At 37.3% G+C, this 14642-nt stretch overlaps 1 protein-coding gene across 1 annotated transcript in view; it reads left to right on the top strand.

Annotated features, from left to right (window-relative positions):
* The window catches only part of LOC150110443 (uncharacterized), a 102593-nt gene that overhangs the window by 68536 nt on the left and 19415 nt on the right, over positions 1–14642 (top strand). The window contains exon 4 of the mRNA XM_090393890.1: positions 1708–1779. Within this exon, the coding sequence (XP_090250016.1) occupies positions 1708–1779 (72 nt within the window). The remainder of the gene's footprint in view (positions 1–1707; positions 1780–14642) is intronic.

Genomic DNA, 14642 nt, shown 5'->3' with positions numbered 1-14642 from the left:
TTTTAGACAATGAATTGAGCAAACTACGTTAGCTCAATTCATTGTCTAATTTATTATTCTACTACTTAACAATGAATTGAGCTAATGTAGTTTGGCAGGAATTCTGTTTCTTTTTTTCATACAACTGACAGTATGACCCTGTTTCCTGTTCTACTCTTCTGCAAATTTTACTGCTTCTCTCTTCGTCAGGGTCAGCCTCTAAGCATTGCTGCTTAAAAACTTCAATTACGAGAAATATTTTCAAATTGTTTCTGTGAAATCTCTTTTGGCTGACTGTCAGTGGTTAAATTTTCTTCATATTTTTCTGGATCTTTCCACTGTGCATCTAAATTTAGCAGGTCAGAATCAATCAACCAAATAACAGGAGAGAAGCTTGATTAATGCCTTTGAGGGTCCTAGGATTTTGCACCCTGTAAACTACCATGGGCTTTAATTTTAGATCACCTTCAGCATTGCCACCTAATAGAGTCATTCTATTCTTTGTGACTTTATAACCAGGCTGAGATTTCTCTGATTTGGCCAGAAAAGTCTTGGAAGGCATTTGCTTCCAAAAAAGGCCGGTTTCATTGACATTAAATATTTGTTAGTCACAATAGTCCCCACAATTTCCTTTAAAATCTGTGGATAATTTACAGCCACCTCCTTATCTGCACTTGCAGCTTCACTTGTGATTCGAACATTACGTAGGCTATTTCTCTTTTTGAAATGCTCAAACCACCCAGCACTACTGTGGAATTCTTCTTCTATTCCATCATTGATAGCCCTTTCTTTCAAGGTTGCAAAGGTTTGATTTAACTTGATTGATTTGATTGATTAAGTCAGTGCTTAGCGGGATCCATTTTTGGTTACAATCTTTGATCCATGTAGAAAGAAGTCTCTCTAGTTCAATCATTATAATACTTTGATTTTGAGTGGTCTGCATGCATGAAAAACTTGAAGCCTTACCTTTCTCTTTGTATTCAGCAGCTTTGCTTAAAATTGCTCTTATAGTTGATTCACCCATTTTGTATTCTTATCCTATCTTTGCTTTGGATTCGCCATGTTCATTTTTCTTTATTATTTCAAGTTTTTCTTCCAATGAGATTACTTTTCGAATGTTTTTCACACTTTCACTTTTTTGCTCACTAATTCTTTTACTTATGATTAAAGGTTGGCAGAATACTTTAAAATAAAGTAAGGAACAATTGCAGAGGAGGCATGAGATATGATCAGCAAAATGCTTTGTAATTAGCAGACGACATAAATTTTGGCGATAAATTTGAAACATAGTGTACATGGAAATAGTGTAGTATGCCATTAAAAAATAACTTTGTAAAATGTTTTAAATTGGTTACTGAATTATTTCATTCTGGTGAGTGATTTTTTAAAATAGTTAGCCATAAAAAATGTATAGATAGAAAATTTTTAAAATCTGCAACAATTATTTTTAAGATGTATATATGTGCACTAATCGAATTTTAGAGGCGCATTAATTGCATTTGGCTATAGAAAAAAAGACACACTAATTGGAGATGCATTAATCAAGTAATTGCTGTATTATAAAATATCTACCTAGGTATCGGGAACATTCTCAGTATAGGATAGAACTGATATCGGATGAAAATGGGGTTAAAAATTCATATATTAATTATTTTTTTAAATGAAAATTGTAATACATGTATTTTACTTTATATAGTTTTTTTTTTTGCCCCTCTCCCATTCTGACAGAATAGCTGCCATTATACTTACCCTTCTGGAAACATCATTTGTTGTGAATATATTTCTAGAACTGTGCCTTAAGTAAGTATAATTTTAAGTTTTTATCAGTTATTTTTAACCTTAACTTTAATAGAATGTAAAGGTCTGTGTTGACATATTAATGTATATGTAAATGCATAGACAATAATGATTCATTGAAAAAGCTACAGATATTTTGTACTGAAAATAACAGTACATCCCCAGTGTGGAAATTTAAATGAGGGAGAATACAAGATAATACATTTGGTTAACCAAAAGAAAAATACTGTGAACATTACAAGAATATCAAACAACTATTTATTTTTGATATTTGCTAAAGATAAGAATCTTCTGTACTTAAATCACAAGGATTAAGAATCATTGTGATTTAAGCTAGCATGGTGTAATAGTCTCTAAACTTCTTCTTGAACAGAATATTCATATTTAAATCTGCTTTATGAATTAGGGATAGCGTTCATTCTCAACGTGTGATGCCAGACTTTTTCTATTGAATGGCTACTCTGTACAAAATATGATAACTAACAGTCACAAGGAATCTTTCAGGTTTGGTAGAAAATTAGAAATTTTGTTGGTGGAGAAAATATGTAGGTATCAGGTCAAGTATCAATTTGTTTATTTGTTGTTGATTTGTGATAAGAAAATAATTAATTTTCAGAATGAGACTGTATAGCAGATATATAACCTACAAAGTGGATACAGAATAAAGCTTGAGAATGAATGGGGAAAGCAAGGTATCCTTAGGTGGTTTGGGGAAAGTAATTAGCCAAAGGATGGAGGTGGAGGACCCCCCCCCCCATAGCCATGCCTTCAATCTGTTTGTAGATGTTAATTTTCCATCTGAAGTAACTTGATTGTATATTCAAATAATAGGTGAATGATTTTCATCCAAAGGAATGTTTGTAAGTAGAGAGAGAGAGATGTAAAAGTTGACTAGAATATCTGAAGGGTTGTAAGAAAACATCTTTGATCATTTTCAGGAAATGTGTAGAATTTTTGATAAATGATCTGGAATATCTGATGTATGCACTTAATGAATTTTTGAAAAATTACATAAAGAATCCACCCATCATAAGCACATAGTTTCTTTATTTAAAGTTGAGTTACCTTCACTAAACCTGTCTGTAACTGAATTCTGTGCTCTTGCCTCACTTAAAAGGAACAACCATTTCAGTATTTCTAAACTGATAAAGGAAAAGCTAGAAATGTCATGGATAAAGGCAGTGATTATGAGAGAAATCATTCTCCTTCTGTGGGATAGATCTGCATATCGAGATATCAGTCATAATCCTTCCAAAATCCAGAATAAGCAGCTGACAATATTCTTCTTGATGATGCTGTAAGGTGGGACAATAATACTGTGAAGAAACTACATACTCATTTTGGGAGGACTCCTTGTTTATATGGTTTCCCAAAAAATCATTAAAAACCTGTACTGTGAGACTCCTTGCAAACCATATTGATTCTCTTACCTCAAGAATATTTTTCAACAACCTTCTGGTTTGCTCAGTTTTTGCATTCTCCCTCTCTATTTATAAGTATGCCATTTGGCTGAAACTATTTGCCTGTTATCTAAAGCCTTTCCTTCTGATTTGGTAAAGATTTGAATTGGTTGCACAGCGTAATTATATGAACACCTGCTCAAGGAGAGTTCAGAGGCTATGTTATACCAGCATGATAGTGATCCTGAAAGTATGAAAGCTTCTCATCATTAGCTAATATCAAAAATGAATAATGAATTGTTTGACATTACTCTTCTAGCTTGTGGCACTTACGTTTATTAGTTAACAAATTGTTGTGCCACTGTGTATTCTGTCTTCATTTAAATGGCTTGTTCATTCTACACTGATGATGATGTACTGTTACTTTCGATATGAAATATCTGTTGCTAATTTTCAGTCAATTTGTATTGTGTCTGCATGGTTTCATATTCTTTTTTTAAAAACTGTGTAAGTTTATTTTGTCCAGTGAAGGCAAATCATTCTCAGTGGGCAGCAATCACAAAAAAACTTTTGTGATTGCTGCCCCTCGCAAAAAATGGACAGAAAGTTACATCTACCTTCTATCATATCTTTCCAGTCACTGATCTCTGATCTTGAACATAGTGCCACAGTAATAATAACCTAGGTGTGATTTTAATCATAGTTACTCTCATTTTCGTTGATGGCTGTGTGAAACATTGATAAATGCATGCATTTCATTTTCCTTAATAAGTGTAATTTGTTTATTTATTATTTCTTGTTTGAGAGTGACAGTCCTTATACACACACCTGAGAATATAAGGACTGTCACTTACTGGGAGGGGGGTGGGCAAATTGTCACACATTGGAATGTGTGACAATTTGTAATCACATTTATTAGATAAATGTGATTACAAATAATTTGGCCCTTTATTGAACCTAGAAAGCTGAAGCCAAAAATTTTGCCTTCAGCTTTCTAGCTGAAGCCAAATTTTTGAAAACAGCACAGCTGACTGATTTCTCAAAAGGTGAGATATCCTAATGTTTAATCAGAGGAAAAATAATCCACATTGCTTGTCTAAGAGGCATAACTGTGGTTCTAAGACAGTTTGTCAGGAGCAAGATTGCTGTTGTCTGAGAAGACTAGTATAGACAAAACAGAAGAACTTCCTGTGTGCAGCAATTGACTGAAGCATTTAAGGAAGGCTGTCCAACCCATATCTCACTGAACTATGTACAGGGGATTGAAGAGGATCAGTATTGGCAGTTGTATTCCTTTACAAGAACCACTGATTTCTATGAAGTAAACAAGTTTTCTAATTCTGTGGCCAGTGTGTGTCCCATGTTCAAATCCCATGCCACATTTAATATAAGATTGAAATTTCACACAAATCCAGAAATAACTTATTCAGCCAGTGTATATGATATATTTAACAGATGCCTGCTACTTTCTTGTGTAGAGGCTTAAGTGCTGTGAGGACATTATGTTGGAGGTTTAATGGATTTTTTACAACACTCAGAAAGAATTAAATTAGAATTTAATACTCCTATATTTCATCCTAGTCACTAGGACATCTACGGGGATTACAAAAACAATTAATGTAACATGCACACAAAAACTTACAATACTAAGCCCAACCACGTGGGTGACACTAAAGTCCTATCTAGGTGGAGCGCCCTCTATGGGCGATAGTAGGTGGCCTGGAATGTAAGGCGGGACCTCTGGTGATGAGTGTTTCCCAAATCTTCGGAAGCTTAATGCAACCATATTTGTTAAGATTTGGTTGGTTTCTGAGAGCTGCTGCTGCTTCTAAGAAAAGTCTCTCTTTCTTGAATTTGCTGTGGTGGAGCATGGTGGTTTTCTTCCATGATACTCTGTGGGTGGTGTCCAAAACATGGTCAGCCAAACCTGAAGGGCCATAGTTGTGTTTAACGATGTACGACTTGTGTTCCTCCAGGCGGATGGATGCTGATCTGCCTGTCTGTCCAAAGTACGCAAGCTTACAGGAACAGGGTACTTTGTAAACTCCAGGCAGAGAGAGGGGGGGAGCTGATCTTTCGTAGAACGGATAAGGGTAGCAAGTTTGCGGTAGGGCTTATATGCTGTGTGTAGGTTATACTTTTTTAGTATCTTGGCTATTTTTTCCGAAGTGTCTCGGATGTAGGGTATGGTGATGGCATTTTTAAATTCTTGTTGACGAGAGGGACGGGGAATGGGGGAGGAATTGATTATTTTTTTGATACTGTGTTCACTGTAGCCATTGGAGAGGAAAGTTCTGAGTATGTGGTTAAGCTCAGTAGTGAGGGTGGTTCCACTGGAACAAAGATTCTGGGCTCTCTTGGTAAGGGTTTTAATGATGCCATATTGTTGTGAGGGGTGGTGGTGGGAGAGTTTGGGAATGTATCTGCCTGTGTGTGTGTGTTTTCTGTATACAGTGAAGGCAAGTGTATCATTGGCCAGGCACGTGACTAAGGTGTCTAGGAAGGGTAAACAATTGTTCTTTTCCTTTTCCATAGTAAACTGGATTCTTGGATGTAGACTATTGAGATGAATGAGGAAGGAGTCTAACGTGTCTGGGCCATGAGGCCAAATGGAGAACACATCATCTACATATCTTAGCCAGATAGAAGGTTTGAGTGGGGCTGAGTCTATGGCTCCTTTTTAGAAATCTTCCATATAGAAATTGGCAAGGGGGGGTGAGAGGGGGGGGGGGAACCCATGGCGGTTCATTCTATCTGCTTGTAGATTTTGTTATTCCAAGAGAAATACCCAGAGTTGATGGCAAAGGAAAAGAGATCTAAGATGTCAGAGGGGAAAACGTTTTCTAAGAGAGATAAAGTGTCAGTTAAGGGAATATTGGTAAACAAAGAGGAGATATCAAAGCTTACCAATATGTCTGTATTGTTCAAGGTTAAATTTTCTGTGAGGGCTTTAAAGTGGGTCGAGTTTTTTATATAGGAAGCTGAATTTCCGGTGAGGGGGGGGGGACAGAGAGTTGGCCAGCTGTTTTGTCAGTCTGTAACATGGTGCATTGGTGGCATCTACTATAGGTCTGAGTGGGGAATTGGGTTTGTGGATTTTTGGTAAACCGTATATTTGGGGGGACGGGAGCGGAAAGGTTTAAGTTTTTTCGTGATGTCAGGGGGCCAGGAGGTTACTTTTTTAAGTAAGATTTTTGATTTCTTAACTTGTGTTTTTGTGGGGTCGTGTTCTAGCAGGATGTAGGTAGCGCAATCGCGGAGGATAGTGTTCATTTTACGATTGTATTCGCTGGTATTAAGCACAACTGTGGCATTACCCTTATCTGCTCTGGTGAGGACGATACTTTTTTCTTTGCGTAGTTTCTGGAGAGCCATGCGTTGGGCATAAGATAAGTTACTTTTTGGAGGTGAAGAGTGAGCGAGGATGTTGGCTACCTCCGACGGTAAGCGACCGATCCCCCGTTCGACGTTAACCATTACATCGAGCACCGGCACTTCTTTCGGGGCGACGGCAAAATTACGGCCGAGGCTAAGGGCGCTGACGGCATCCTCGTTGAGCCTTTTGGAAGAGGGGTTAATTACTGTCTGGAGCGGTTGAATTTGTGGTGATACACTTGCCTTCACTGTATACAGAAAACCCACACACACAGGCAGATACATTCACAAACTCTCCCACCACCACCCCTCACAACAATATGGCATCATTAAAACCCTTACCAAGAGAGCCCAGAATCTTTGTTCCAGTGGAACCACCCTCACTACTGAGCTTAACCACATACACAGAACTTTCCTCTCCAATGGCTACAGTGAACACAGTATCAAAAAAATAATCAATTCCTCCCCCATTCCCCGTCCCTCTCGTTAACAAGAATTTAAAAATGCCATCACCATACCCTACATCCAAGGCACTTCGGAAAAAATAGCCAAGATACTAAAAAAGTATAACCTACACACAGCATATAAGCCCTACCGCAAACTTGCTACCCTTATCCATTCTACGAAAGATAAGCTCCCCCCTCTCTCTCTGCCTGGAGTTTACAAAGTACCCTGTTCCTATAAGCTTGCGTACTTTGGACAGACAGGCAGATCAGCATCCATCCGCCTGGAGGAACCCAAGTCGTACATCGTTAAACACAACTATGGCCCTTCAGGCTTGGCTGACCATGTTTTGGACACCACCCACAGAGTATCATGGAAGAAAACCACCATGCTCCACCACAGCAAATTCAAGAAAGAGAGACTTTTCTTAGAAGCAGCAGCAGCTCTCAGAAACCAACCAAATCTTAACAAATACGGTTGCATTAAGCTTCCGAAGATTTGGGAAACACTCATCACCAGAGGTCTCACCTTACATTCCAGGCCACCTACTACCGCCCATAGAGGGCGCTCCACCTAGATAGGACTTTAGTTTCACCCATGTGGTTGGGCTTAGTATTGTAAGTTTTTGTGTGCATGTTACATTAATTGTTTTTGTAATCCCCGTAGATGTCCTAGTGACTAGGACGAAATATAGGAGTATTAAATTCTAATTTAATTCTTTCTGAGTGTTGTAAAAAATCCATTAAACCTCCAACATAAAGATGCCTGCTACTGATTAACATTTTGTTGATCAGTAATGATTGTCTTTACTGGTATTCATAGTTCCCTCTGCACTGTGTGTCTTGTTCTCTATAATTAGTTACTACACTAAAATTTTCCTCCTCCTCTCTTTTATAATAGATCAGTGTGAGAATAGCCTCAGATGTTGACTTTTGAATGACATGGTGTGTAATCATCAGTGGTATTATCACTGTGTTTTGTAATGTATCAACTACATTGGTAGTTTTTTTATAAGCTACTACTATAATTAATAAAATAACTGTTAATAGTGGAAGTTATGCATATGGTGTGTATATATGTGTGTGTGTGCATTTATTTATTTTTATATTTTGCAAATTTATAATAACAGAAATGTTTTTTTTTGCAAAAGATTTAATGTTTAATTAGGCCATAGATTCTCTTAAATACAGGTAACTCTCATTACACACAATTTTGTTATCTGCATTTTTGCATGTATACGATTTCATATCAGTACATAAAGACTATAGCTGTTTCCCATCCAAGGTTATGGAAGCTCTGTGCAGGCACCATTTTTTCCTACCTTCATTCATCTTCTGTGCTTAGTGGCTCAGCATCCATTTTGTGTCCTTACTGCTTTATTGGTCTGTGTGGTATTATCTTTATCTTTACTTATTTACAGATAAAGATGTTATTTTTATCTGTAAATAAGTAAGGAAAAGTAAGAGTAAAAAGAAGAATGTGAATAAAGACCAAGTGAAGAAAAAAGGCCTAGGAAATCCCATTCTTTAGAGGTGAAGTTGAAGTTCTAATAAAGGTGAACATAGCATCGACGTTCAAGGAGCCATGGGACTGAGTGATTCCACAGTGAGAACCATTTGTGATAATGCTGATACAATTCATAAGAGCACTCAGTCATCCATGAAGCTCAGTGGGGGGAAATAAATAAGTAATGAAATCTCAATCTCTTGCCATTGAGAAAATGGAAAGCAGAACATGCCTTTATCTGGTGCAGTCATATGAGTAAATGCAAAAAATTTGTGTGTAGATCTAACAAAAGATGAAATGCAACAGACACATTTTTTATGATGTCTTAATATGTGTGAAAAATAGGTGCATTTTCAATTAAATTAATTTTGAAAGATTGGATTCTTGCTCATTTGGAAACACAACCCCTATTATCTTATGTAATAAGTTTCCTGTTTTATGCATTTTCGATATATATGGCAATTCTCAAAATTCTCAAAAAAATTTTCACTCTGTATAATGAGAATTACTTCTATTCAAGTTCAGGAACATACCTTAGGTGTCACATATTAACGAAAGTAGCCAAAAAATAGGCAGTACTGCAGTGTTGAAATCTTTCATTTCAGTGTAATAAATTCAAAATTAATCTAATAACCTTTCTAAAAGCACCCAAATTGTAGTTTTGATTTAAGAGGAAAAATGTAACCCAGCTTGCCAAAAGCCTTTTTTTTTTGCTACCAGTTATGGTGCTGTCATTAGTATTATGAAAATTCATATTGTCCTGAATTTCTGCAGTGATTATTTTATCTCCTTTGCACATAATTACATCTGATACTATGAATTATCAAAAAGTATTATTATAATTTAGTTATAAAAGTGTACAGGTAGAACATATGCAAATTTTCAGTATAGTATTGTATTTTGCTACATGATGATTAATTTTTTGTTTCATAATGATACAGTAGTGTTAATTATTACTAGCTACCTATCAACAATTTTCCACCGAGCGTTTAAAATAAGGCTTTCAACCAGTGAAGTTGTTGTACTACACTTCCAAATCAAAAAATTAGAGTAATCAAAGAAAATGTATCAAATGATTTGCAATTCTAATTTATTGCATAGAAAATAATTATTACCAAATATGTATCATCTAAATCTATGTACTTTGTAGATTATATAACCATATAAAGACATATAAATGTAACATAAATTATAAGAAAACTGTTATTTGAAAATATTCATGTTGAAAGTTTATTTTTCGCTTGGTTAGAGTATAATAAATTTAGTTTAATCCTTTATCCAAGTGTGAGCAAACAAAGTTTGCACCTGAAAGTATCTTCAGGACTGGGGTAAGGTGGTACAACACTAGACCAACTCCTTGCAAAGGTTGAGCAAGCTACCAACACTCCTATCTCAATATCTCCCATAATGCAACTGCATTAAGGGAAGGGCCACAACCCAGACTAGTTTTGACCTTTATTGAGGTCTCTTCAGTGGAGATGCCAGGCAGAAGCATTAGCAGGAATGGTGTGCCACCCTTTTTTAATAAATTACTCTGTATTTAGAGAAAGATGTTGAAAGTTTATTTTTCACTTGGTTAGAGTATAATAAATTTAGTTTAATCCTTTTAGTTTCAACCTTTATTGAGGTCTCTTCAGTGGGAGCCAGGCCCAAGTGGAGATACCAGGCAGAAGCATTAACAGGTCATCTCTACCTATAGGAGTTGCCAAATGGTTGCCACACCATTTGACAACTCGTATGGGTGGAGATGACCTGCTAATGCTTCTGCCTGGTGTCTCCACTTGGGCCTGGCTCCCACTGAAGAGACCTCAATAAAGTTCGAAACTAGTCTGGATTATGGCCCTTCCCTTAATGCATAACATTAAACATATCCGCAAGGAGATGTGTTTTGCATTATAGGAGATATTGAGATAGAGTGTTGGTAGCTTGCTCCACCTTTGCAAGGAGTTGTCCTGGTGTTGTACCACCTCACTCCAGTCCTGAAGATACTTTCAGGCGCAAACTTTGTTTGCTCACACTTGGATAAAGGATTAAACTAAATTTATTATAGAAAATATTCACAAAATTAGAATAATTTTTAACGTGGTTCAAAATATTAGAATAATGCGAAAATAAATGTGCAAAAATTACAGTCAAAGGGAAAAAACATGATAATTAGTACTTTGTTGCATCTTCTTTAGCTTTTATAACCTTTGTAAACAGTTGGGCATATTATTTACTAGTGGTTCACAGTCTTTTGTTTTTTTTCAAAATATGTCCATATGGTCTGCAGACTAGAAACAAGTTCATTTTTTGTCTCTTTAGGCAACTTCTTGAAGATGTTGCTTCATAATTCCTCACAAATTCTCAATGAGGTTTAAATCTGGTGAGTTTGCTGGCCAAGGAATTGGATTGATTTGCCTTTCTTGAAGCCATCTAGTAATGGTGTTGGAAGTGCGACAAGAAGCTGAATCTTGCTGAAAGAGAAAATCACCATCACATAAATCTTCTGATGCTGGTAACATGAAGTGCTCAAGAATTTCTTGCTACACTTTGGAATTGACTCTTTCGTACACAATACACAGCCTTCCTGGACCCTCTGTGGTCATACAAGTCCATACCATGACAGAGGTTGCACATTTTACTGAACGTTTCATGCATTCTTTATTAATTTTTTTTTTTTTTTTGCTGGCCTGGTTGGCTGAGTGGTTAGCGTATCCGCTCTCCAGCCAAAAGGCTGTGGGTTCAAATCCTGCCGTGGGCATGGATGTTTGTGATTGTCTGTGAAAATATTAGTGGTAATAGTCGAGGTAGATGGCGTTGGCGTAGATGATGAAGGTAGTTGTGGTTGGTGGAGATGGAGTTTGTAGAGTAGGTGCCCTCCCTCGATGAATCTTTGAACTCCCTGGAGGTGTTACATAATAATAATAATAAAAATGCTTCTAGCTTAAAAAGTCAAACATCTTTCCCTTGGAATACAAATCAAACACATATGACTATGGAATACACAAAAGATACTTTCATCACTAAAATGTACCTTTTTCCAGTCCTCTTGACCTCACAACAGCCTTTTCTTACACTGTCGCACTCTAGCTGCATTTTGCTTGAAAGTCATAAGCAGCTTCATCTTAGGCACACATGATTTAAAACCCAATTTGTGAAGTCGTCTCAACATCGTAGATTTAGACCATTCACACCTAGTTCTTTCCATCTGCTGTGAAAATACCTTGCATTTCGGAAGCGGTTTTTCTTCACGATATTCTTCAATCTCCTCTCATCTCCTGATGTAGTTATTACCTTTTGACTGCTATTGCAGCGATTATTTTGAAAACTCTGGTTATTAGAATACTGTCTCAGTACTCTACTCATGCTTGCTTGTTTGAGAACATTTCAATTTCTTAGCTGTAAACTGTGGAGTTTGGCCTTCTTTGTGTAGAGACACCATATGTCACTCGCTTGACCCATGTTGGGCACCTACTCTGCAACTCTGTTCTCCACCAACTACAGTGAACTGCATCATCTACACCAATGCCATCTACTGCCCCCCCATCACGACCACTAGTATTTTCATAGACAATCACAAACATCCATGCCCACAGTGGGATTCGAATCTGCAGCCTTTTGGCTAGAGAGTGGATATGCTAACAACTCGGCCAACCAGGCTGGCAATCCACGTGCAAACAATTCCTCACACACGAGTCTGTCCTGCAGCTACTGAAATATATGCTATTTCTATGCTCTCCTCAAAACGAATCAGAAAAATTTGGAATATTCTAATATTTTGAATATTAGAATATTAAAACTTATTCTAATTTTGTGAATGTTTTCAAATAACAGTTTTCTTATCATTTATATTACATTTTTATGTGTTTACATGGTTATATAATCTACAAAGTACTTAGATTTAGATGATACTAATTCATATTTGATAATAATTATTTTCTATGCAATAAATTAGAATTGCAAATCATTCAACACGTTTTCTTTGATTATTCTAATTTTTGATTCAGAGGTGTATTATCTCCAGCTTATGTACACCAACTTTTAAAGTGCAAGTCTGTTAGATGTCTTTGTAAAGTTCAAAAATATTACTGTATATAAATCTCTTCCTTATCCAGTGCATTCGTCACTTTATTGTAATTTCACAAAGTGCATTTAATATGGATTATATTCCTAACAGTCTCTCTACAGTACCTAACTGTAGAGACTAGTTTATAACTGGAAACATCTCTCTTGTATTATTCTTGTGCACTAGTTCACTTTTTTTGCCATCATTCTACTCCTTAGACATCTTTCTCACCGCAATACTGATGCACTCCCGTACACAAGAGTCTGCAAGGCTTATAGCAAATCACTTCTATGTAGAGTTCAAGATAAAAGCAACTTTTTGATATTTTTTCTCTGAAGTGCTGGATGTTGTGATTCTCTGGGAATGCTTCATGGGGAGGGCTCTTCTACAAAAAAGATGAGAGCAGTGAGTTTGGTGAGTCAGCAGTTTAACTGTAAAAAAGATGTTTGGCAGCTGTTGTTTGTGTTATTGCAGGGCTAAATAGAAACTGAAGATATGATGAATGTCAGTTCTCCTGAACAATGCCCATGGAAATTGTAGACTGGGGAGAAGGATTAAGTATTTCACTAATTCTGTTGGAATTATATTATATGAGCCAGCCCAGCTGGGTGAGTTGTTAACATACCTGCTCCACCATCAGGCAATAGACTCAAATCAATGAGAGCCAAGGGAATATGACTTCTGCATTATTGCAGCCTTGATATCTCTTCTGGGTTTGGCTCCCACTCCACTGATGAAACCTCAGTAAAGGTTGAAACTGATCTTGCTAGTGGCCCTTCCCATAATGCATAGTATTATACATGTCCTAAAGGATGTGTGCTTTGCATCATTATTATTATTATTTCGGGCGACTCCAGGAGTCCTTAGACTCATCGAGGGAGGCCCTAAACATCATGTCCACACAACTATGCGATTACATTCTCACAGTATCTATCATACCTTGTCTTGAACTCGTTCACCGTCATAGCACCCACAACAGACTCTGGCAGCTTATTCCACTAATTTACCACTCTAAAAGTAAAGAACCCAGCTCTAACACCCCTGCTAACCACACTCTTGCCCAGCTTCCATAGGTGTCCCCTAGTTCTCCCACCACCAGTCCTGATCTCAAAAATATCCTCTGAATTAATCCTATAGAATCCCTTTAGCAATTTGAATGTCTCAATCATATCTCCCCTCCTCCGCCTATCAACTAGTTTCTGCAACCCACAAATCTTCAACCTGTTCTCATATGGTTCATTCCATAGACCTGTTATCATCTTAGTCACTCGCCTCTGGATCCTCTCCACCTCCTCCCCATCAAGAAGGAACCGAGGTGACCAAATCTGGGCACAGTAGTCGAGATGAGGTCTTATCAAGGCTCGGTACAGAGGTACAATAACTTGCTTGTCTCTGCTCGTCAAGGTATTTTTCAACAACCAAGTGAGTTGATGAGCTGATTTAGCTACTTTTGCAGTGTGCCCCCTAAACTTCATCTCCCTATCCACCAACACTCCCAAGTCCCTGGCCTCATCAATCTCTTGGAGTACAGTTCCACCAATGTGGTATACTGCTGCTAATCTTTTCACTCCAAAATGCATAACCTTACATTTTGTCACATTAAATTGACATCCATTCTCCTTAGCCCAGAACTCCAATCTATCTAAGTCATCCTGCAAGACTTTGACATCTTCTGCATTCGCTATTGCCCTACCCAACTTTGCATCATCAGCGAACAAATGAACTGTTCCACTTAGATCCTTCCCTATATCGTTAATGAACAGATTAAACAGCAGTGGTCCAAGAACAGAACCCTGCGGCACACCACTAGTCACAGGCTGTCTTTTGGACTCTACTCCTGAATAAACTACTCTTTGATATCTCTCCATCAACCAACCACCTATCCACCTCACCAACCCTATATCCATTCCCATATGTTGTAGTTTACGGATTAGTATTCCATGTGGTATCCTGTCAAACGCCGTTGCCAGGTCCAGCAGTATCACTGTAAACTCATTTCCCTTATCCAGTTCATCCGTCATCTTGTTATAAAACTTGAGCAAGTTACTGAAGCATGATCTACCCTTCACAAAGCCATGCTGTCCCCTGTACAG

This window comes from Typopeltis vanoorti, chromosome 1, assembly GCF_054136105.1.
Source record: "Typopeltis vanoorti isolate ZY-2024b chromosome 1, IOZ_Tvanoo_1.0, whole genome shotgun sequence".
NCBI lineage: Eukaryota > Metazoa > Arthropoda > Arachnida > Uropygi > Thelyphonidae > Typopeltis > Typopeltis vanoorti.
Note: the sequence above shows the minus strand (reverse complement) of the source record. Positions and strands in the feature narration are given on the sequence as shown.